The following is a 24,616-nucleotide window of genomic DNA, read 5'->3' as shown; positions in this document are numbered from 1 at the left end:
CTTTTAACGTCAGCAGCATACGAGTGATCACGTTTTTCTTTGTCCTCGTGACTGTTTCTGAAGCAATTGGTGATTTTATATGAACTCGGCAGCTTTAGAAAGGCTATGTAGTTTTTCTTTATGAGTTTAAAAGCAAAATACATTTGACAACACCCGATTTCCAAGCCATTTGCCGTATTACCATGTTTTCTAAATTACAGAGCCAAATTTTTTCCACCCATCACACGATGAGTGGCAGCACATGTCTGAAACATCTATAATTAATGCAATGTTAGTTTTTAAATTTGTTTATTGAAATTCCCTCAAAACAAGGGTCAAATCTACGGAAGGTTTTTGGGTTGTATATAGCACGTACTGTAGAAGGTAATCACACTGACTCCAATCAGTTGATTACCGAGAAATTACCGATGTCGGACAAACACGAATATATAACGTCTGTGTTTGTGTGGCGATTCAGGAAAAAGAAAATTGTTTCGGATTTGGAAAAAGGAAGGGGATCAGGAGGAATACTTAGTGGCTAAACGTCGGGCAAGAAGGGAAGTTTACAAGGCTAAAAAATTAGGACAGGTTTCACTTTCAGATGTGATAAATAATGCAGAGAGTAGAGGGGATATATTTAGGATAGCATAGCAAATGATCAGTCAAAATAAGGATCTCATAGGAGAACGATGTGTAAATGATGATATGAGAAATGTACTCTTTGACCATGGGGAGATTAGAAATGCTTTGAGGAGTTAGTATGAGCATCTGCTAAATGAGTTCCCTTGGAACAGGGATGTTCTGGAAGCAGTAGAGCCGGTGCAGGGCCCACCACTTGAGATAAAGAATGATTGTGTGAAGAAAGCCATCGATGAAATGAAGAATAGTAAAGCGGAGAGCAGCACTGGTATTGCCACAGAGATGCTGAAGGCATCTCGTGATATTGGAGTGAAATTAATCACTAAATTGATAAATGCAATTATAAGGGAGACATCTGTCCCAGATGACTGGTTGAAGAGTGTAATGGTGAATATTTATAAAGGGAAGGGTGATGCCTTAGTTCAGAGCAACTATAGGGGTCTGAAGTTGCTGGACCATGGAATGAAAGTGGTAGAGAGAGTCATTGATAAATTGATGACAGTGTGTTAATATACATGAAATGTAATGTGATTTCATGCCAGGAAGGGGCAAGATAGAAGCAATATTTATAGTTCGGCAATTACAGGAAAAACATCTGTGGAAGAATATACAACTGTACTTTATATTTGTGGATTTGGAGAAGGCGTTTGATAGGGTGTTTCAGGAAGTGGTGCAATGGTCCATGAGAAAGTTATGTGTGGAGGATTGATTAGTTAGGGTAGTCATGGCAATGTATGATGGCCCAAAAACCTCTGTGAGGGTAAATGGAGTGCAGAGGGAAGATTTTGAAGTGAAAGTAGGTGTTCATCAGGGTTCAGTCTTGAGCCCAATCTTGCTCATCATGGTTCTTGAGGCTATATCACAGGAATTTAGAGGAGGCTCACCTTGGAAGCTCCGGTATGCTGATGACCTGGTGCAGATAGCTGACAGTGTGGAAGAGGTAATGGGTAAATATACAGTATGGAAGGAGGGTATGGAGGCCAGAGGACTGAAAGTGAATACAGGGAAAGCAAAAATACTGATTAGTGGTGTGGGAGAAGGAAGTGTGTGAAAAAGATGGAGGTGGCCCTGTGCTGTCTGTAGAAAAGGTGGAGGAAGCAATTCAATATTGTGTAAATCCTGCAACTGTTGGGTGCACAAGTGGTGTCGTGGCATCAGGGTGGGACTGCACGTGGTACCTGACTTCAAATTTGCTGTTTTCACAGGTAAACAAGTGACTCCAGTGAGAGCGGAAAGGTTGGTTTATCGGGATATATCCCTGGAACGGGTAGATAAATTCTGTCACCTTAGTGATATGATTAGTGCAGGTGGTGGTGTGGAGGCAGCAGTGATTGCAAGAATTAGAAGTGGCTGGAGGAAGTTTAGAGAGTGGTTACCCCTACTGACATCAAAAGGGACCTCTCTCCGATTAAAGGGAAACTTTATGAAGATTGTGTTAGAAGCATGATGATGTATGGCAGCAAAACAAGGGTGATCAAAAAGGAGGATGAACGGAGGGGTGAACGAAATTAAATGAGAATGGTGAGGTGGATGTGTGATGTGACACTGAAGGATAAGAAATCAAATGTGGAATTAAGAGAGAAGTTAGGTATGGAAAGCATTGGTGAGGTTATGCATAGAGGTCAGTTGAGATGGTTTGGACATGTGGAAAGGATGTGGTTGGGTAGTTGTGTGAGGAGGTGTATAAATATGAATGTGAATGGAAGGAGAGCTCGAGGCCGTCCGAGGAAAACATGAGATGTGTTGCTATACTAAGAGTGAAAGGCCTAACAAGAGGGTAGGGCCTTCCACTTTCTAAGGGATCGTGCAGCCTGGAAAGCAGCTATTAGGTGAACCACAGCTTGGAATGCAACCATGGAAACGGCCATAACACGACGATGATGATGATGATGATGATGATGATGACGATGACGATGACGATATGTGTGTTGTTCATAAAGCATAACATTTATCTCTGCTAATTCCCCTACCTCTCTCTCTCTCTCTGCCTCTCTCTCTCTCTCTCTCTCTCTCTCTCTCTCTCTCTCTCTCTCTCTCTGTCTCTGCCTCTCTCTCTGTCCCTCTCTCTCTCTCTCTCTCTCTCTCTCTCTCTCTCTCTCTCTCTCTCTCTCTCTCTCTCTCTCTCTCTCTCTCTCTCTCTCTCTCTCTCTCTCTCTCTCTCTCTCTCTGTCTCTCTCTCTCTCTCTCTCTCTCTCTCTCTCTCTCTCTCTCTCTCTCTCTGTCTCTGCCTCTCTCTCTGTCCGTCCATCCCTCTCTCTCTGTCCGTCTCTCTGCCTCTCTCTCTGTCCGTCTCTCTGCCTCTCTCTGGCTCTCTCTCTGTCTCTCTCTCTCTCTGTGTCTCTCTCCGCCTCTCTCTCTGGCTCTCTCTCTGCCTCTCTCTGTCTCTGCCTCTCTGTCTCTCTGCCTCTCTGTCTCTCTGCCTCTTGCTCACTCTCTGTCTCTCTCTCTCTCTCTCTCTCTCTCTCTCTCTCTGCCTCTCTCTCTGCCTCTCTCTCTGCCTCTCTCTCTGCCTCTCTCTGTCTCTCTGCCTCTCGCTCACTCTCTGTCTCTCTCTCTCTCTCTCTGCCTCTCTCTCTGCCTCTCTCTCTGCCTCTCTCTGCCTCTCTCTCTGCCTCTCTCTGTCTCTGCCTCTCTGTCTCTCTGCCTCTCTGTCTCTCTGCCTCTCTCTGTCTCTGCCTCTCTGTCTCTCTGCCTCTCTGTCTCTCTGCCTCTCTGTCTCTCTGCCTCTCGCTCTCTCTCTCTGTCTCTCGCTCTCTCTCTCTGCCTCTCTCTCTCTTTGTCCAATCCTCACTCCACCCCCCTTCTAATACAGTGCAGCACCCTCCTCCTACACCTCCCCTCTCCCTCTTTCTGTCTCTGGTTGATGGTTATCTCTGCACTTTCCCTCATCCACCAAAATCAGAAACTGCTTCATTGAACTCTATAATAATTGTCAGGCAAGATCTCCCTTTGGTAAATCCATTCTGACTACTTTTTATTCGTTGGTGTTTATTAATATAGTTCCTTATGTTTTCCCTCATAGTTCCTTATCGAACACCTCCAACACCTTCCCCATAACTGAAGTCAAACTCACAGGTCTACAGTTACCCAATGTTTCTCTGGATCCTTTCTTGAATAATGGTGTTACATCTGTTACTCTCCAGTCCTCCGAAACCCGTTAACATCTCACTTACCTGCTCAGCCACTTCCCTCGATACACTCGGGTGCATATTATCTGGCCCCAGAGCCTTATCTACTCTTAGATTACCTTGCTGTTCCTTTACTCCCTCCACTCCAACCTGGATCTTCTGTAAACGCCTTTCCTCGCATACTCTCAGCAACTGGCAACTCTCCTGACTATTCTTGTGTAAATGTTGAAGCAAAATTCCCTGTTTTATAATAAGCCTACCATCTCACTTTTATCACTCACCACTCCCTGTGTGCTGTTCCTCAATGGGCCCACACTTGTCATAACCTGTTCTTTACCCCTTATATATTTAAAGAATGCCTTGCTAATTTTAATATTAATACACTTGTTCATCTGTGTGTCTGTCTGTCTGTCTGTCTGTCTATAACATTCAGTTCCACCCATTGGTTGGACAGTTCGCCTGACTCCACCTAAGTTTTCATCCTAATGAAACATCTTACGGCTGTCATGTTGATGCTTACTGCTATGCGAAGCCAAAGACGCGTTGGAGCTGTCATATTCAGAATCGCCAAGCCCTCCCTAAAAGTTTCCCCTTTATTGTAAAATAAAACTACCAAAGTGACTGTTAAAAAGGATTTTGAGCCGATAGGTGTCACTGGCTTTGTGAAGATCGGCTTCAGTGATCGAGGAAGCCTAAATAATTACGTGGCGTTCTCTCAAGCAGGTCATAAACCCATCTCATTTGAAATTGTCCAAGGTCATTATATACTTTTAACAATATGTATGTATGCATCAGGAAGAAGAGAATTGGTTTTCGGTCGTTTATTGTCACATGTCTTTTCTGCATATCTCACGGGATTGGCAGTTGAACAGGCAACCATGACCGGCCATGACCTCCTCATGATCACATATCTTTACCGCATATTTCGTGGGATTTTGAGTTTGACAGGTGACCATGATGGGTCATGACCTGCTCATGGTCACATGCGTTTTCCACATATCTCGTGGGATTGTGGGTTGGACGGGCGACCGTGATGGGTGAGGTTGGGAGGCAGAGGTTGAGGACTTGGGGTTTGTGAGGGCAGGGGGAGAGTTGAGGACTTGAAGTCACATTTTACATTACGTTCCATGAGTCCGTGCGAGTACAATATGCTTAATTGTATTCGCCATATCCTTCTCATACTTTCTTTTGGCTAGCCGAGTTATTTTCCAGCTTTTTCTTACTCCTGGACTGCACTGATATAAATCTAACTCCAGTTCTGCTATTTTCTATCTAACTAGAACGGCATTCGGTATAGCGCATTCTTCCACCAGGCTGAACAGTTTACGTTTTGTATCCTACTGATAGGCCGGATCTGCATCCGGACCTGAACCCAAATCGAATCAGGTTATTGTTGTCAACAACCCAACTCATCCACCAATTTTTGTCCAAATTCGTCCTCAACTTTAAATATTATGCTCTATATCATTCTTAGCCCTATCTCTCAATGTAGTCTTCACCGTTGATTCACCGTTCCTGTTGTTTGTGTCCTTTATGATGCCACTAAACACAGTAAGTTTCCTGTTTGGAATGATTTTCAATTTTGTTTGATAGCCAGGCAGGCAGAAAGACTAAAAAAATGATCTCACTCCACCTTGCGCATGCACGATCGGGACAAATTCAGGGCCAAAGCTCGACGAGACTAGAGGCTCGTGTTCTGCTACATGTTCAAAATGACAATCAATTGAAATTAAGTTGTTCCTCCGTCATACACTGATGTTTGTGGACAAAGTGAACAAAGTGAAAGATGTTTGTGGACAAACAGACAAAGTGAACCAATTGCTTTATCCCACTTTTAGCTTTGCGCGTGTGCGATAATAACTGATGGTTTTGGCCAAAATAAATCTAACACCAGCCAATGTATTGCAAAGTGCATCAGGAGTGTTTTGGGGGAGGGTGTCTCAGTTCTGCTTTGGGGGCAGAAATACCATGGAATTATTCATGAAGATTTTTGCATGGAGACTACATTGATTTTGGTGTAATAAGAAGTTCTTAATATTGTTGATCTCCCACGATGAGGCCGAAACACGAGGCTTCTTGCTCTCTCACCCGAGACAGATCAGTGATTGACCTTTCCGGGTTTCTCCCCCCCCCCCAACCTCTCCTCTGGTCCAACTCCCTCTGCTCTCTCAACCCTTCAACCCTCAACAGCTCCTCCAGAACACACACTCTCTTCCAGCAACTCCTTCTGGGTTGAACTTACAAAATTCAGGGTGACTGCACACAACTTTCATTAGTCTTTTCTTCCATTTATCAAACCCCCTTTCCAAAGCTGATAAAATCCTGTGCTTCCCTTCAAGCAAGCAGTGCACCACCATCTCATGTCAACAGATATCCCCAATTCCCCAGCCATTACTTCTTCCACCCCCATGAACCATACCTAACCCAAACCTCTTACCTCCAAGTTGCTGTGTTCTGCCTCACCATCCGCTCACTTATTTTCCTGTTTGTTCATTCCCTTGCTTATGATGTATGAAATAATCCAGAAAGAGTTATTATGGTAAAATGGATCATTAATTCATGAAAAATCACTGAGAACCTATTTAGCTTCTGATATCAATCAGAAAGTGAAGAAATCATTAGTAATTTAGAAATTCACAGCACTGTTCCTCGCAGGACTGCGGTGCTGATTGTGCCAAGTTCCAGAAGAGTGAGATCCCACTGAGGTTCAATCGAGCTGCACTGGTCCGGCCGTACACCTCACCAAACTCGTGGGGTCCGACATACGGTGAGCACAAGAAGCACTTGGAGTTCAGCCACGACCAGTACAGGGAGCTGCAGCGCTACGCCGCAGAAGTTGGAATATTCTTCACGGCCTCTGCATGGGACGAGGTAATGGAGAGGTCTTGAAAACGGGAGTACAGAGGAATATGAAAAAACAGGGTAAATTCCAATCCGTTGGACCATACTCCGTTGATTCTGCCGAGGCAGCTTCTTGGCCTGGGGTCATGCTGGACAGTTTGCCATCTCTCTCCCAGCAGTAGTTAGGGTAGGAATTTGGCCATGGTAATGGCGGTAGCTCACCTACTCTTCGTGAAAGATCTTTCATCTCCACCAACTGATGCTGGCAGACGAGAGGCCAGTTTAACGTCCATCTGAGGGATGTCGCACTCAATGATGAACCCCCCCCTGCCTGTTAACACCTGGGTGACAGTTTATAGCTGGGTCGGCATTCAAACCCAGGCTGGATGGCTTAGTGGTGTGTGTGGTGTGTGTGCGTACCACTAAGCCATCCTGTCTTTCTAAGGTAAATTAGGCAGTACTGTCAGAATATTTGCGGATTTGTACTTTACAAAATGCGACCTGCTTTGACACTTGCGGCCCCGTGCTTCGCACATATTCGTATTTTTTTTGAGGGGATATGATGGAGATATTTAAGATATTGAAGGGTATATTTAACCCTACTCAGGCTGGGCTTTTTCTAAGTATGTTTGGGCTTGGTGGGATTTGGGGGGGGGGTCATTTTGATGCGTTTTTAGATTTCAAAAATGGAGTGTCCGATTGACACAAAATTTGGTGCATAGATAGAAAATCTTCTAAACAATATGCCTGTGTCATTGAGTTAGTGATAAAATGTCGAAATTTAAAAATCTATTAATTATTAATTAGGCAAATATGCTAATTTTATGCACACTGGATTTTCAAGTTTTCTTTGCTTCAATTTGGTATCAAAAGATGCACAAGACTTCAAAGGAAAAAGTTCTGAAACAGTATTTGGCAATTTGTGGGGGTTCCGGGGAAATCGCAAAATTACTACATGGATCATTTTGACTGTCATATTCAGATTTTTTGACCCCAGCCCCACCCTCCAGTATGAATATAGTGCAGTAGATAGTAGAAAAATCGTGCAAATTATGATACAAGCATCAAATTTGGCATTTCTGTTCTGCAGGGCTTTCTGATCAAATGTGCCCGATTGGCCATTTGAAAATCCAAATTTTGAAAAAAAAAATTTTTTTTTGAAGTCACAGCTGGCTGAAATTCTTGAAGCACAAGTGAACATCCCAGACAGAGAACCAAGGGGAGATGCAGTCATCATTGATAGCTCAGCACTTATCAATACCTCCACGCACTTCAAAGATATTTGATGACTATGCTAAAGAAGACATCATCCCAAAGGTGGAATCCTTTGGTGCCAGGTACGAGAGGGTGGACGTAGTGTTTGATGTGTACAAGAAGTCAAGTCTGAAGTCCGAGGCAAGGTCGAAAAGGGGACAAGGAATCAGAAGAAGAGTGACAGGAACCAGTAAGACCCCAAGTAACTGGAGAAGCTTTCTTCGAGATGACAGCAACAAGACTGAGCTGTTTCACTTCCTTGCGGAAAAGATGTGTGAAGCACAGACGACAAGCACAGTCATTGTCACAAAAGAAGAAGATGCCATTAGCAACACAAGGAAGTCATGGATGCTGTGTCTCCATGTTGTCATGAAGAAGTTGACACTCGAATATTTGTACACGTCAGGGATGCAACGACGGATGGTAGCAAGTCCATGATCATTAAGGCTAATGACACGGACGTACTAGTCATATCAATAGCTGTACTGCCATCCTTACAGGAACTAGGTCTTGAGAACATGTGGATTGCCAAGGCACGATGGATTCCAGTACATGAGGTAGTTTCTGCAATTGGGCCTGAGAAAGCTACAGGGATCCCATACTTCCATGCGTTCACTGGATGTGACGTCGTGTCTGCCTTCCGCGGTAAAGGGAAGAAAACTGCATGGCAGACTTGGAACGTCTTTGATGATGTTTCTGAAACATTCACCAATCTCAGCCAGTATCCAACATTGATTTGTGATCTTGACTTTTTTGAAGTTTTTTTTTTTCTTCAAATATTTCAAAATTTGGATTTTCAAATGGCCAATCAGGCAGATTTGATTAGAATCCCCTGGAGAACAAATGTGCCAAATTTGATGCTTGCATCATCATTTGCACGATTCCTCTCAAAAATTGCTGTTATCTGCCCCATTAATAGGGTTAAATAGGAATTAGATCAGTTCCTGGAAGCTATGGAGATAGTGGGGTATGATGGGGTATATGACCAACTCTTTGATCCATTAATGGTTTCATCAGTGATAGTATCTGCTATACACTTATAACAGGTTAATACGCTATTGAAGAAGATTTTTTAAGAGGTTCACCTTTAATCCAATATGGCAGCCAAACCACGTCACTGTTGACATAATCTTATTTCTTTTTTTCTTTTTTTTTAATTTTTTTTGCAGCATGGGTAGTCGATCATAACCTGACAAGAATACAATCGATAGCATTTGTGGTTTCGGAGAAGAAGAGTTTTTAAGTTTTTTGTTGAAATCCAAGCTGGTTGTCAAGGTGATTGCAAAATCAAAATTTGGAAAAAAGAATGTGTCAGTTCCCATTTGCAACATTGCATGGAAAGTTTCAACTTCATCGTAACAGCAGTTCCAGAGAAAGAGCTTTTTTTGGGGGGGGGGGGGGGATACACCAACATGCAAAAGTACTCAAAGATGGCATAACCTATGATGTCATCAATTTTGTTTTATTTGTCATTCCCAAACCGTGTGTCCGATTGAAACGAAATTTCGGATGCCAGTTTGTATAGTGTTGCAGATGCCAGAAAAATATTTTCTGTTAATCGGAACAAAAATGTTTATTTTGACCTCAAAGTGTCTGGCAAACCGCTTCACCGAAGACGTCATCTTGTACAACTTCTTTTTTTTTGTTAGTCGATCACAACCTGACAATTGAATTGATAGCATTTGCGGTTTTAGAGAACAAGATTTTTGAAGTTTTCGGTTAAATTCAAGCTGGTTACCATGGTGATTTCAAAATCAAAACGTGGAAACAATATACTGTACATCAGTTCCCATTCGCCCTGACATTCCTGTGAAGTTTCAACTTATTCGAGCAGCTGACGCTACAGCCGGGACAAAAATTTGGCAGAAAGAATAACAATAAAACACCAATAACAATAGGAGACCAAGCATTTGTATGCGTGGTCCCCTAATAAATTCTGCGTACTCTTTTTCCGCTTGGTTTCATGTCCTGCTGCACTGTGAAAACTGAATTGGTGCAATTGGCTTTTCCCTGGTAGTCCCATTCACGTTAATTCCCCAGTTGAAGACGAGGTTTAGACGTCAACACATTCTTTGCTTGGATGCATTGTCTTTCTCCTCCTCCTACTCCTCCGTCCACCCCACTCCATTTCCCAGTAACACGATGTGGATAAATTGATGGATTGGGTAAGAAGGCAATGGATGACCAGCTTTATTTCCCCCTCCCTCCCCCCACCAATTATTCCTGGCTTCCACCTCACAATAATATCAAGTTTAATTGAATTTATTGTGCAATTAATCAAATCAAAGAACAAACAGCTGCTCCCACGCTTGTTTTTGTTTGCAGGCATCAGTTGATTTTCTACATGGACTGGGTGTTCCATTCATCAAGGTCGCCTCTGCAGATGCCAATAACCTGAAGCAGCTGGAGTTCACCGCAAAGAAAGGTATCAAAGGATTTGTTGCTAGAACATTCAGATACAAAGGCAGGGACTCAGCGTTTGTTGAGATAAGAAGTTGATGAATGAAATGTTCAACACAGTTGTTTTTACCAAAAATGCTTTTATCACTACCCGATATGCTATTCGACGTCATACATTTTTCATACCCTCACGGGTTGTGGTTGAAGAGGGCAGGGAGGATTGGCGGGGGTGGGGTGGGAGGAGTGGGGTTATATATAAATATATACATATATATATATATATATATATATATATATATATATATATATATATATTCTTGCAGGCCAGGGGTCTGGTCGAGAACGACCACGAGGTGGGGAAACTATGTCGATTCCCACCAGACTCCTGGGAATTGTAGGCTGTCGCTCATGGATAATTCCATGACGCGGCGGGTCACTTAACCGACCGTGGACGCCAATACCTCAACCGCATGGCGTTGAGTCCTCCTGTCTAGAATCAAGTTACCTAATTAACCACGCGGTTTCGACTACCAGGGAACCAGACCCTCAGTACGCCTTGCCCGAACTGGATCACTCTACCAACTACCGACTACCTTTCCGGATCGGATGTAGTTGAGCAGCACTGCCAAGGACTAACCAGCTCGAAGGAATGGATTATCTGGAATAAAGATCCGGCTAAACTTAGATCCGAACCATGCTGAATCAATGGAGGAAAAGACAAAGGCGAGCTGGGAACATTTCTACAATTATTTATTTACAATAAGCGGGGGGAAGCATGTGGCACAACAAAAAGGTTTTATGGGGATGTAATGCAGGGAACGATGAGAGAGGTGTGGTGTGCGACAATTATACAAACAACTTACAAAAGCAGACACAGTGCAGACTTGACGCGAAATTAATAAAAGCAATAACATTCATAACAATGAAGATCTTATACAGGCTTATCTAATGGACAGGTGCCACACACTCAGACAAAATAAACCCAATGAAAGGCAAAGGACTTTTGCAGCCAGGGAGGGAGGGAGTTGAGGTCACAGTTTTTGGTACCTGAGCGTTTTGGGGGGAGGGATGCTCCGTGGTGCGGCACCCGACAAAAGTTGTGTGGTTCGGTCCACAGCCGCACGTGTGGTAATCGTGTCCAGCGGAGTCCAAAGAGGCGAGAGATGAGCAGTAGGCAGGACCAGATAAGGGGTTTGGTCGAGGTCGTGTGGGCGAGGACCAGTACAGTAGGCGGGCCGTCAAGGCGAGGTGTAGGCAGAGCCAGGCAGCAGGAACAATTTCACAACAATTCTCTTCAACGACCAAACAACTCTCAATTCGAACTCGACCTCTCCAACGACCCGCAAAACCAACTCGACACGCAATTCTCTTCAACCTCCCCAACTTCTTCGCAATTCCAACGACAACGCCAACAATGACAACTTCCAATTCGGAGGTCCGTGCTTTATACAGTCTGGAGCTCGGGGAGGAGCCATGGCGAAGCCAATGTCATTGTCCGATCTGAGCATCCCGATTGGACCGGGCCTTCACGTGGTCTGCCTTTCTGGGTGGGATTTCGGCCAGACACTGGTAAGGCCCGCCCACGCCGCGCGTGTCTGGATTTGGGAAGGTGGATGCCGACAAGGAACCCATAGCGAACGTCGGGATTTTGCCTCTGAGAACGAGTCTTTGGGATACAGTTGGTAGTCGGTGGTACGCTGTGGCTAGCGTAACTTTGGGAGCAAGCGAGGCAGATTTACCTCAGCAGAAGAGTGGGAAGTGGAATTGAGAGGATAAAATAAAAGGGAAAAAATGATTTAATAATCAGCTAAAGCCAATCGCAACGCACCCCCGTGTCTTCCCACTACACAAGAAAGGGATCTAACTACACGTATATTAATGGAATAACTGACTCGGGACAACTGTATGTTGTATGCATATGGTTCCGAGAACCGTAACAATATATATATATATATATATATATATATATATATATATATATATATATATATATATATATATATATATATATATATATATATATATATATATATATATATATATATATATATATATATATACACGACTGGTCAAAAGTTTTAGAACACCCCCATTTTTCCAGTTTTCACTAGAATTTAAGCAGTTCAAGTCCAGTGAATAACCTGAAATGGTACAAAGCTAAGCAGTAAACTGTCAGAGGTTAAAAAAAAGTTTAGGTTACCAAAAACTGAAAAATAATCTAAATTTCAGAGTTGTTAAAAAAGGCCCTTTTCAGGGAACAAGTAATGGGTTAGCAATTGCAGCTGTTCTGCAGCAATGGAGGTAAATTAAGCCTTGAATGTTGATGCAAACAATTCCTACAGGTGTCCCAACTTTTGTTGATTAGTTACAAACCCTCTGTCTGTATAAAAGCAGTGTTGGAACAGAATGTGTTGCTACACCCTTTGAAGCATTATTTGGAAAATATTGCCCTGCAGGAAGTAGTATATTGCCATCATAATGGTGAGAAAAGACAATTAACAAAGGAAGACAGACAGACCATTTTAACCCTTAAAAGTGTAGGTCTTTCCTTTATAGAAATTGCAAAGTAAGCCAAGGTGTCAGTGAGTACAGTTTCCTACACCATCAAAAGGCATTTGGAAACTGGAGGAAACTCTGACAGGAAGAGGTCTGGCAAACCCAAAGCCACAACACAATCAGAAGACAAGTTACTGAGAGTCAACAGCTTGTGCGATAGGCGGCTCACATGACAGCAGCTTCAAGCACAGCTTAACACTGGTCGAAGTAAGGAAGTCTCAGTTTCAACTGTAAAGAGAAGACTTCGAGCTGCAGGTTTGGCAGGTCGAGTGGTAGTAAGAAAGCCATTGTGAAGATGGCAAAATAAGAAAAGGAGGCTTGCCTGGGTCATGAAGCACTGCCAGTGGACTACTGAAAACTGGAAGAAGGTCTTATGGACCGATGAATAAAAATTTGAAATCTTCGGTTCATCACGCAGGGTTTTTGTATGCCGTCGAGTTGGCGAAAGGATGGTTCCTCAGTGTGTGACACCAACTGTCAAACATGGAGGAGGAAGCGTGATGATCTGTGGCTCTTTTACTGGATCCAGAGTCGGTGACTTGCACAGAGTGACTGGCACCCTGAACCAAAAGGGCTACCACAGCATTTTGCAGCGCCATGCAATACCCTCTGGTCTATGCCTAGTTTGTCAGGGGTTCATCCTATAGCAAGATAACGACCCAAAACATACCTCCAGGCTATGTCAGAACTATCTTAGAAGAAAAGAACAAGACGGTAGGCTTCAAATCATGGAATGGCCAGCAGTCTCCAGACTTAAACCCCATCGAGCTGGTTTGGGATGAACTGGACAGAAGGGTGAAAGCAATGCAACCTGTAAGTGCAACACATTTGTGGGAACTTCTGCAACAGTGTTGGGAAGAACTTTCCGAACAATATTTGATTTCCATTGTAGAAAGAATGCCACGAGTATGTTTGACTGTTATATCTGCAAAAGGTGGCTACTTTGATTAGTCAAAACTTTCGATTAAGTTTTGTTCATCAAAACGATTCCATGATTTCCTTTTTATCTGCAATTGTTTATTTGTTCTATGCTTTAATTTCAGAGTACACTGAAACATTAAACTGCTTAAATTGCATTAAAAACTGGAAAAATGGTCGAGTGTGTGTGTGTCTAAAGATATTTTATATATATATATATATATATATATATATATATATATATATATATATATATATATATATATATATATATATATATATATATATATATATATATATATATTTTGTTGCAGCCACGGGTACCGAGACACCAGCTTGTCACTCAGGGGGATTAATCCCCAGTTGTCCTGAGAAGAGCCGGACCTGGGGCCACCACTCACAATTAACGTTGTGGTACGGTGGGTTGTTTTAAAACCACGAACGCCACCCAGTTAACCATGAGTTCCAGTGTCCACCATCTAATTAATCCGTTTAACTGGAGGTCACATGGTTACCTGAGCTGGGAGAGCACCCTCGGCAAAGAACCAATCTTATCTTGATTAGATTTTAATTAGGACGGCCGAGCATTTTAACGGCTGGTGCGTGCCCACTATTTTTGGTCAAATCTGTTGTAATTACCTCCAAGTCTGTTTCGGTTTGGACAATGCTAAACCAATGGAAGGAAAGAACAAACACCTCATCTCGACTGTTCCTTATTTTTGTTGTGTCCTCATCTGTTCAATGTTCTCGTTTTTCCACGAGCCTTCACTCTGAATCGCCGCCCCCCCCCAAAAAAAAAACTGTCAGTGGTTGGCAGCCATGATGTTGGCTTGATTGGCCGAACAGTCTCTTTCTGTGTTGAAGTTTTTGGAAGCGAAGTAATCTACCTATATTTATATAAAAGCGAAATGTTTTTTTGTTTGAGATCCTAGTCCTCTGAGCTCTTCAGGTTAATCGCCACAAAACTTTATGTGATCACATTATTTACCACGGTCCACCTAAATAGAGGTTTTTAACATTCATTTTCTAACAATTCATACATTATAAACACGCAAGCTGCCACCTGTCGCCATCTCAGCAAGGTAGATCCATATCCGCAATGCTTCAGAAAAAAGCCCATCTTCTTTTGAATTTCAACCCGGATACCAATATATGAGGTCCGTCTAAAAAGTAACGGGACTGAGCCTGCTGTGTGCTCCACTTACACAACTTGAATGAACGGGTTGCGTCACAGTCTTTCGCAACATTCCAGCAATAATATATATATATATATCTATATATATATATATATATATATATATATATATATATATGTAGATATATAGATATATATATATATATATATATATATATATATATATATATATATATATATATATATATAAATATATATTGCTGGAATGTTGCGAATTCACGCCCGCCGGCGTGCGAACGGCCACGTAACTCGAATCGCGGAACGTCGCCCACCGGACGGACAATTCTGTCGTGACCCTCTCGGAACAACGCCGGGAGCTAGTCACGGGTGGGCCTTTCGACCTAACCACAATCGTGCCAATTGGCCACCCGCGTAGGGTAGAGTTGTTCGCCAAATTTGACCTAAGTACCCACGCGGATGGTTAACCGGGCGATCGTACCTCGCCACAGGTCGACTCCGGACACGAGCCGCTTGGGCGGCCCGTTCCGTACTATCGGGATAACCGAGCGGTGTTATCATCGACCCGGAAGGTTCAGATTAATTACCAGGATGTTGAACCCACTATGAACCCCTTACGTGATGTAAGATCGAGATTCAAATAGAGAAAAGACGAAGCGAAACTGGCACAGTTCAACAAGAAAGCATTTTATTACGCGACACACGGAAAGCACGTATACAGTGGGGAGAACAAGTATTTGACACACTGCCGATTTTGCAGGTTTTCCCACTTACAAAGCACGTAGAGGTCTGCAATTTTTATCATAGGTACAATTCAACTGTGAAAGACGGAATCTAAAACAAAAATCCTGAAAATCACATTGTATGATTTTAAAATAATTAATTAGCATTTTATTGCATTAAATAAGTATTTGATCACCTACCAACCAGTAAGAATTCTGGCTCTCACAGACCTGTTAGTTTTGTCTTTAAGAAGCCCTCCCATTCTCTACTCATTACCTGTATTAACTGCACCTTTTTGAACTCGTGATCTGCATAAAAGACAGCTGTCCACACTCAATCAATCAGACTCCAACCTCTCCACAATAGGCAAGACCAGAGAGCTGTCTTAGGACATCAGGGATAAAATTGTAGACTTGCACAAGGCTGGGATGGGCTACAGGACAATAAGCAAGCAGCTTGGTGAGAAGGCAACAACTGTTGGCGCAATTATTAGAAAATGGAAGAAGTTCAAGATAACAGTCAATCTCCCTCAGTCTGGGGGTACATGCAAGATCTCACCTCGTGGAGCTTCAATGATCATGAGAAAGGTGAGGGATCAGCTCAGAACTACACGGCAGGACCTGTTCAATGACCTGAAGAGAGCTGGGACCACAGTATCAAAGAAAACCATAAGTAACACACTACGCCGTCATGGATTAAAATCCTGCAGCGCACACAAGGTCCCTCTGCTCAAGCCAGCGCATGTCCAGGCCCGTCTGAAGTTTGTCAATGACCACCTGGATGATCCAGAGGAGGAATTGGAGAAGGTCATGTGGCCTGATGAGACCAAAATAGAGCCCTTTGGTTTAAACTCCACTCGCAGTGTTTGGGGGAAGAAGAAGGATGAGTACAACCCCAAGAACACCATCCTAACCGTGAAGCATGGAGGTGGAAACATCATTCTTTGGGGATGCTTTTCTGCAAAGGGGACAGGATGACTGCGCCGTATTGAGGGGCGGATGGATGGGCCATGTATCTCGAGATCTTGGCCAACAACCTCCTTCGATCAACAAGAGCATTGAAGATGGGTCGTGGCTGGGTCTTCCAGCATGACAACGACCCGAAACACACAGCCAGGGCAACTAAGGAGTGGCTCCGTAAGAAGCATCTCAAGGTCCTGGAGTGGCCTAGCCAGTCTCCAGACCTGAAGCCAATAGAAAATGTTTGGAGGGAGCTGAAAGTCTGTGTTGCCCAGCGACAGCCCCGAAACCTGAAGGATCTGGAGAAGATCTGTATGGAGGAGTGGGCCAAAATCCCTGCTGCAGTCTGTGCAAACCTGGTTAAGAACTACAGGAAACGTCTGATCTCTGTAATTACAAACAAAGGTTTCTGTACCAAATATTAAGTTCTGTTTTTCTGATGTATCAAATACTTATTTCGTGCAATAAAATGCAAATTAATTATTTTAAAATCATACAATGTGATTTTCAGGATTTTTGTTTTAGATTCCGTCTTTCACAGTTGAAGTGTACCTATGATAAAAATTACAGACCTCTACGTGCTTTGTCAGTGGGAAAACCTGCAAAATCGGCAGTGTATCAAATACTTGTTCTCCCCACTCTATACAGCCATACAGAATACACAAAAACAAAGGCAAGAAGAAAACAGTTGACACCGACCTAACGCGTACACACAGCAACACTTACACAGTTTTACTTCACAGACAGCGCCAACACACATTTACACAAAAGCAAAAGAAGGAAGCCACCCTCACAGACAAGGAGGCAGACAGGCCCGTAGGCCAAATGTGCGCGGGACCTAGAGGAGCGGCCAGGTCCGCGAGACCGGGGAGGTCTTACCTGCGTCCTCGTGACGCGTTGGGGGGCAAGCCGCAAAATGTCTGCGCCGCTGTGCCCCGACTCCGTGCCCCTGGCGTGCTCGTTGGCACCACGTTTGGGGTGGGGAAGGAACGGGGCCCCCCTTTGCACTATCTCAGCGTGGGGGAAGGGGAAATTGTTGATGCCCTGGGGGAGGGGAGTGGCTGGCTGGTTTGGGTCCCGCGACGAGACGAGCGATCCCCCACACCGCAACCTCGTCGCCGACCGCCGTCCTTCTTGCCTCGGACCCGAGCTCCCTTGCCCAGACCCGCCGCCTGCAGCTCCACCGCGCGCACTCCCCTTCTTCCAGCTCAACTCTCAACTCCGCTCTCCAACGCTCCACGCTCCATGCTCCACGCTCCACGCTTCTCTCACAACCAACTCCCGAGTCGCCTTCCGCTCGCATCTTTATAGCTCTCAGGAGGCGCCAATATGCAAATTCCCGGATCAGAACGCGATTGGAGGCGGGGCCACACCCCCCTCCCGCAGTCAGCCATTGGTCGGGCAAAAATGGGCGTGAACCTTCCCTGATCCTAAAATTTGCATAGATGGACATAGACGGAATTCACCTACACGCGCCTGGAGGCGGGGCCAAGCTGCCTCGCGCTCGCCCATTGGGCGGAGGAGAAGTGGGCATTAAGCATTCCTGATCCGCGGATCGACGCGTTCGGCCTCCCTGGCCGAACCGCTCTGGGACCACGACGTTTGGTGTTGACTGGTGGTGTTTGGGAATGGCCGTAGAAGCGATGATGTGGGATGAAGTTGTGAAGGTAAAGGCGAAGGTGGTGGTGTTTGCGAAGGGTTGTAGAAGCGATGATGTGGTAGCGTAGGTAGTGGAGGTGGCGTCGTTGCAGTGTGGTTTGCGCTGTGGTGGGGATGGCGTGGTTGTTGAGATGCTGTTTGTTTGAAATAAAATATAGAACAGAAAAATGGCTAACTCAAAGCGTCGCAGCCCGGATGGATCACATAAATTCCCTCTATACAACGGGTTTGGGCTAACTCCACATGTACTTACAGAGATATCTCACCTGAGGGCCCTTTATGGTGTAATGCGAATTTCCACAACCGTAACAATATGATTGGTGATGGTTGACTGCGCTCATTGTGTGATTTTTTACAGGTTGTGCTTTACATGTTGTCTAGTCTGAGTCGTCGCGCTATGAGTCGTCGCCTTGCCAAGCTTGTCAAAACACCTTCCGAATCCTTCGCAATGCTGCAGCAAGTCAATGGGGAAGAAACGATGTCACGTACATGTGCATTTGAATGGCACAAGAGGTTCAAAGAGGGACGGGAGGAGGTTGAAAACGATCCACGGTCTTGAAGACCTTCACCAAGAAGAACGGCAGACAACATCGAGCGTGTGAAGCAGGTGGTGCACGCAGATCGTCAACGCACGGTGCAGATGATTGCTGAGGAACTTTCCATCAACAAGGACACTGTCTGGAGCATCATCACTGAAAATCTCAAAATGTGCAAGGTGTGCACAAAGATGGTCCCCAAGCTGTTGTCTGAGGACCAGAAACAGCAAAGAGTCACTGTCTGTCAAGACATTATCAAGCGCCTCGAGGGAGAGAGAGAGAGAGAGAGAGAGAGAGAGAGAGAGAGAGAGAGAGAGAGAGAGAGAGAGAGAGAGAGAGAGAGAGAGAGAGAGAGAGAGAGAGAGAGAGAGAGAGAGAGATATATATATATATATATATATATATATATATATATATATATATATATATATATATATATATATATATATCAGTTGAAAAGTCCGGCATCACCAAGACCAAAGAATGCAAGGATGTCGAAGGTCAAGGTGATGCTCATCGCGTTTTTTGACATCAAGGGCATCGTCCACTTGGAGTTTCTACCACAGGGTCAAACAGTGAATCAATGTGTACAAGGAGATCCTCCGGCGCCTCATGAGATCAGTTCGGGACAAGAGGAGGGATCTGTGGGAGAACAATGCCTGGGTGCTCCACCATGACAACGCCCCTCCTCACAGTGCCCTGAGCATCCGACAGTTTCTGGCGGAGAGGAACGTGCCAACTCTGGAGCAACCCTCGTATTCACCATACTTGGCCCCTTGTGATTTTTTTCTATTCCCCAAGCTCAAGGGGGTGATCAAGGGGACCCGAGTTCCTGATGTGGAGCTCATCAAAAGGGCTGTGACGACGGAGCTCCAGATGATTCCAGAAGAAGCCTTCCAGGGATGCATCGAAGCGTGGAAGAAGAGGATGGACAAGTCTGTGAGACTGGAGGGAAACTATTTTGAAGGGAACAAGCTGTGATTTCAATATAGTTTTTGGAATAAAATTTCAGTGAAATCAGTCCCGTTACTTTTTAGATGGACCTCCCCATTTTTTTAGACGTTTTTGTGGAGGTGGTGAAACTACTGATCGTAAAATATGGTGGCAAATGTGAAAAACCACTGTCAATTAAGACTTAACCATGATCGGTAAAATTGGCGGAGGAGTCACGTGACCTTTCAAATGCGCGAATCATTCAAAAACCGGATATAGTACAAATACAACCTTCACATCGACGTAAAGGTAATTTTACTGCTCATCTAAAGATGTAACTCTCAAGTGTGAAAAAGATTTTGTATGGAAAAAGGTAGCCATCTTAGCTCACTTCACTAAATATACACCTCAAGTATGCATGCATCGGACAGTTTAAAAAGAACCCGGTTAAACATCGTGATTTGAATTTTCATCGTAAATTGATTGTAGATGTTTGATTAATTTCATTGTACATGTCTCACCTCAAATGAGAAATATTTTGCAGTGTACATTGTTGGTACTAATGGCAATTCAGTGTAAATATTAATTGAGGAGAATTTCGTCGTGGACGGAGCTGGTAACCTTGGCAACCATTACTATTTTTGATTTTCAAATGGTTTCTGGTCACTATCACAGAAATATTCAATCACCGGTGAGATGTATTTCATTTCTTACGATATTATCGATATCTGTGACCTCTTGACGATGTTTTCTCAAAGGGGGCAAGCCTGGTGTTGGATTTGTGGTTCGGGTGGTCGGCTTGGGATCTTTGGGTCATGAGTTCAAGCCCTGTTGGCTGCTAAATTAATACCAGGTGAGGTTGACTTAGCCTGCCATCCTTCTGAGGTTGGTGAAATGAGTACCACTGTACTGGTATTGGGGCACAACAACAGCGGCATAGTTGTGCCTCAACAAAATGATGGCTACCCAGCAGCCAAGCTGTCATGTGCAAGAATAATAATTTTAATCTAAGGGGCAATTCAAAAAATATGTACCTTACGTGTGGCAGTTGGGGCTTGGAGTTGGGTGGGATTGGGTGTATGTCCAAACGTTATTGAGTTTTACACTTACAGGGGGTTGTGGGGGCGGGGGTGTTTCCAGAACCATTATTGTGACAACCTTTTTCATTGCATATTAAGACGAGCTGTAAAAGGATTTTCTTGGATGTTTCTGGGTGAGCTTTCCCATAACCTCGACTGAGGTTCTGATTGAGCATTTCTCTATTAGTCAGGACTTTGCCGAGAGATCTCACTGTAAACTGGTCGATGGAAGAAAAGAAGAAAAGAAAAAAGTGGTGCCACTTCCCTTGGATGAGGAAGAAAAGGCTGCAGCAGTAAAATTGGTTGTCCATCTCTATAATGTATAAAACCGAAATGTTTTTTCGTTTGTGACCTTACTGCTCTGTGCTCCCAAAGCTAATTCAAGCCGACACTTTATATGATCAGATTTTTAACCATGATTCACCGAAATAGCCATTTTAAACAGTCCTTATGAGGTCATTTTGGCCCATTATTGCCGTTTTGCACTCCAGAGTTAATTTATTTACGAACATGAGGAAATTTATTTTCTACAGCTTCACTACTGTCCACCCTGTATGGCCTGTAGAACCCTTTAGACCCTTCACACTCTTTATAGACCCTTTAATAGCCATTTAGACCCTGTTAAGACCTTTTAGACCCCTTCACGCCCATTTAGACCCTTTTCAAATGTATAGACATTCTTCATCCCTTTCAACAAGTTCAAACCCTTTGGACACTTCTGACCCTCTTTGCTCTTTTGCCCTTAGACCCCTTTAGACATTTAGACATATTTAAGACCCACAGACCCCTTAGACCATTTAAACACGTTAGACCTCTTTTTCCCTTAAGCTACTCTATATCCCTCAACACCCCTGAGAAAACCGGAAAAAATTCCCCTGAAAATTGTTTTTGACGACCTTTTTTGTGCACCATTTGCGTCGCATCACAAGTTGCAATGACAAATCGAAACTGATATCCCAAAGTGAAACTGATGTTGAAAAGTGAAACTGAAACTATTGATCTATGGATCATCGAATGGGAAACCAGAATAAAATACTGTGCAAAATACAAAAGAATGGAGATTGCCAAAAGCAAAGCTATGGAGAGTATCGAGAGAGGGGGCAGGTTGGTGGACTGAAGAAGCAACGTGGAGAGGGATAAGGTACCTGTAGGTGGTCTGTTGGCATGGAAATAACTTTGGTGATCTTCCATCAGGCGGTAGGCCCAAAACGTGCCAACATTTGTTTCCCAGCCAAGCTTTCATAATATCACCCTCACTCCCAAGCAGTACTTCGGAGGTACAACACGCATGGATTGGAAATCTTCGCTGGTGGAATGGAACGAGGTTGCCTAGGTTACTGGCTCAACCTACTGCGATATCTGTACACTGAATATTTACAATGAATTCCCGTTTCTACCAATACACACTCATTTGAGGTGAGATGTTGCTCATTTAAGGCGAGACGTTGATGAACCTGTCAGTGATGGGTACCCTGGTAGTCTATTATATATTGTGGTGGAGTGGCTGTTTGAGCTGCAGTTGATCTTTGTGGCTGTGGATTTGCTTTGGCCCACTGTACGGGGAATGTATCAGTTGTTTGAGCGGTGGTTCATCTTCGTGCCAGTGGACTTGCTTCGGCCTGCCATATGGGGGAGTGGATAAGCCGTTCAAGCGGTGGTTGATCTTTGTGCTCGTGGATTAGCTTCTGCCCACTGTACAGTGGTGTGGGTTGGCTGTTTGAGCGGCAGTTGATGTTTGTGCCTGTGGAGTCAAAGAGGTCCAACTGTGGGAGTCGAGGACAGCGTAAATTCTGCGAGTGTGACATTTAACTGAGTTATTTTTGAACTGTGATTTTTGTGAAAAGCATTTACTTGTAAGTTGAATAAATACAAATTGAATGTATTAAGGAGAGGGAGAGAGCGGGACATAAGGACAGGGATGGGTATGGGGTGGGGCAAGAAAAGAAGAGTGAGTGAGTGGGGTGGGGGAGAGGAGTCGAGTGGGATGGGGGAGAGGAGTCGAGTGTGGAGGGAGAGGGGTGTGCAGGGGGGAGAGGGTAAGTGAGTGGTGCATGCACACACAGGCTAATGATAACAAGCGAGGTAGTAGGTCCAGCAGGTCAGCCCGGGCAGCACTGCTGATTGATGACCTGAAATTCCCAAACTCATATAGGTGGCACCAGCTCTGCCGGGTGGGCAGAGATATATAAAGAGAGAAAAGCAAGGCCAGGCTAGGTAGTTTGAATGTGGGATCAATGGGGGGAGAGGAGTCTAAGTGGTGGAGATGATGCAGAGGTTGGATGCAGGAGGTTGGAAGTGTTGTGTGTGCAGGAGACCAGATGGAAAGGAGACAGTGTGATGAGGTTGGTAGGATGACACAAGCTGTTGCACATGTTGGGGATGGAAGGAGTAATGGCGCGGTAATTATGCTATCAGAAGAGATCGGCAAGCAGGTGGTCAGATTGGAAAGATGGGAGTTACGGATAGTTGTGGCATGGGTGGTGATACAGACGCAAATAGTTTGTGTTATGTCGGTATAATTGCCACAAAATGGAAGGACTGGGGTGGACAAACATGTATTCAGGGATGCACTGGATGTGATGCTGTGCATTGCGGGGGACTTTAACACACATGAGAGTAGCTGAGCCAAGTGAAGAGGAATGTTTTGGAAAATTTGGTTGGGGAATGAGGAGTAGAGAGGGTCAAGAGCTGGTGGAGCTTGGGGCAAGGAATGGGATGACCAAAGCTGGTTCATTCTTTCAAAAGCAAGAGAGCCACATTACCTATAGGAGTGGACATCATGGACCTCAACTGAATATGGTGGTGGTAAGGAAGTCACAGTTGTGGAGGGTTAAGGATGGTAAGGCAGTGGTGGGAAAGCATGTTACCACCCAGCATAAGCCTGTGATGATTGTGGTACATATTGAGAAAAGGAGGGAGGTTAAGAGCATGGGTCGGAAGATTATTAGGGGGGGGGGCGAAGTGGAGGGGAAATGTCGTCATAGAGTACAAGGAGAGAAAGAGGGCCAGTTATGATCAACTTAACAAACAAGTGTAAGGTTTGGAGTAGGAGTGAAATAAGTAAGGAGAAACATTTAGGGGAATTGCAGAAGTTTGGGGTGGAGGGACGTCAGGAAAGGGTGCATCATCTAGGGATAGAAAACAGGTATGGTGGACTGGGGAGGTAGTGAAGATAGTTGGTGAAAAGAAGGAGGTTTGTAAAATATAGAAAAGATCAAGGATATTGGGAGGCAGCCTGATGTGTGGTTGCTGCACCTGCGAAACACCAAAGAGGTTAACGATTGACCGTATCTTTGCTTTTCGGGTCCTCACCGAATGCAGATGAGGGTTTCGGCAGGGGATGCTTGCAGCTTATGTTGATCTCTGTAAAGCGTTTGATTCAGTCAATCGGGATGTCCTCTGGAGGATTCTTGGTATTCTGATCTATTTTCTTGGTCTATCTTGGTATTCTATTGGTGGGGTGCCACCAAAACTGATCAATCTGATGTCTGAACTCTACTCTGGTACTGAGAGTGCTGTGAAGTGTGGTGGTACCATCTCTGACTTATTTCCAGTTGTTACTGGAGTTCGTCAGGGATGTGTACTTGCCCCCACACTTTTCAGCACTTGTATGGACTGGATTCTAGGGAGGATGTCGGAGAGATCAAGCTGCGGTGCATCGCTTGGGAATGTCAAGATCTCTGACCTTGATTTCGCAGATGATGCAGTCATCTTTGCGGAGCCTTTAGACATCCTTTGGGGGCCCGCGAGGTGCTGAATGAGGAGTCGGAGCCACTGGCATTACGGGTTTCCTGGGTCAAAACTAAGATCCAGGCTTTCAATGACATCTTGAATACTGTTGTCCTGTCTGTGCCTGTTT

General features: G+C 44.3%; 1 protein-coding gene across 1 annotated transcript in view; it reads left to right on the top strand.

Moving 5' to 3' along the window:
* Nucleotides 1-24,616, top strand: part of LOC147009815 (N-acetylneuraminate-9-phosphate synthase-like) — a 39,154-nt gene that overhangs the window by 7,998 nt on the left and 6,540 nt on the right. The window contains exons 2-3 of the mRNA XM_085861385.1: nt 6,402-6,617; nt 10,167-10,266. Of these exons, the coding sequence (XP_085717511.1) occupies nt 6,402-6,617; nt 10,167-10,266 (316 nt within the window). The remainder of the gene's footprint in view (nt 1-6,401; nt 6,618-10,166; nt 10,267-24,616) is intronic.

This window comes from Eptatretus burgeri, chromosome 17 (genome assembly GCF_056783735.1).
Source record: "Eptatretus burgeri isolate ZD-2024b chromosome 17, Ebu_testis_v1, whole genome shotgun sequence".
Taxonomy (NCBI): domain Eukaryota; kingdom Metazoa; phylum Chordata; class Myxini; order Myxiniformes; family Myxinidae; genus Eptatretus; species Eptatretus burgeri.
This window is presented reverse-complemented; position numbering and strand designations above follow the sequence as displayed.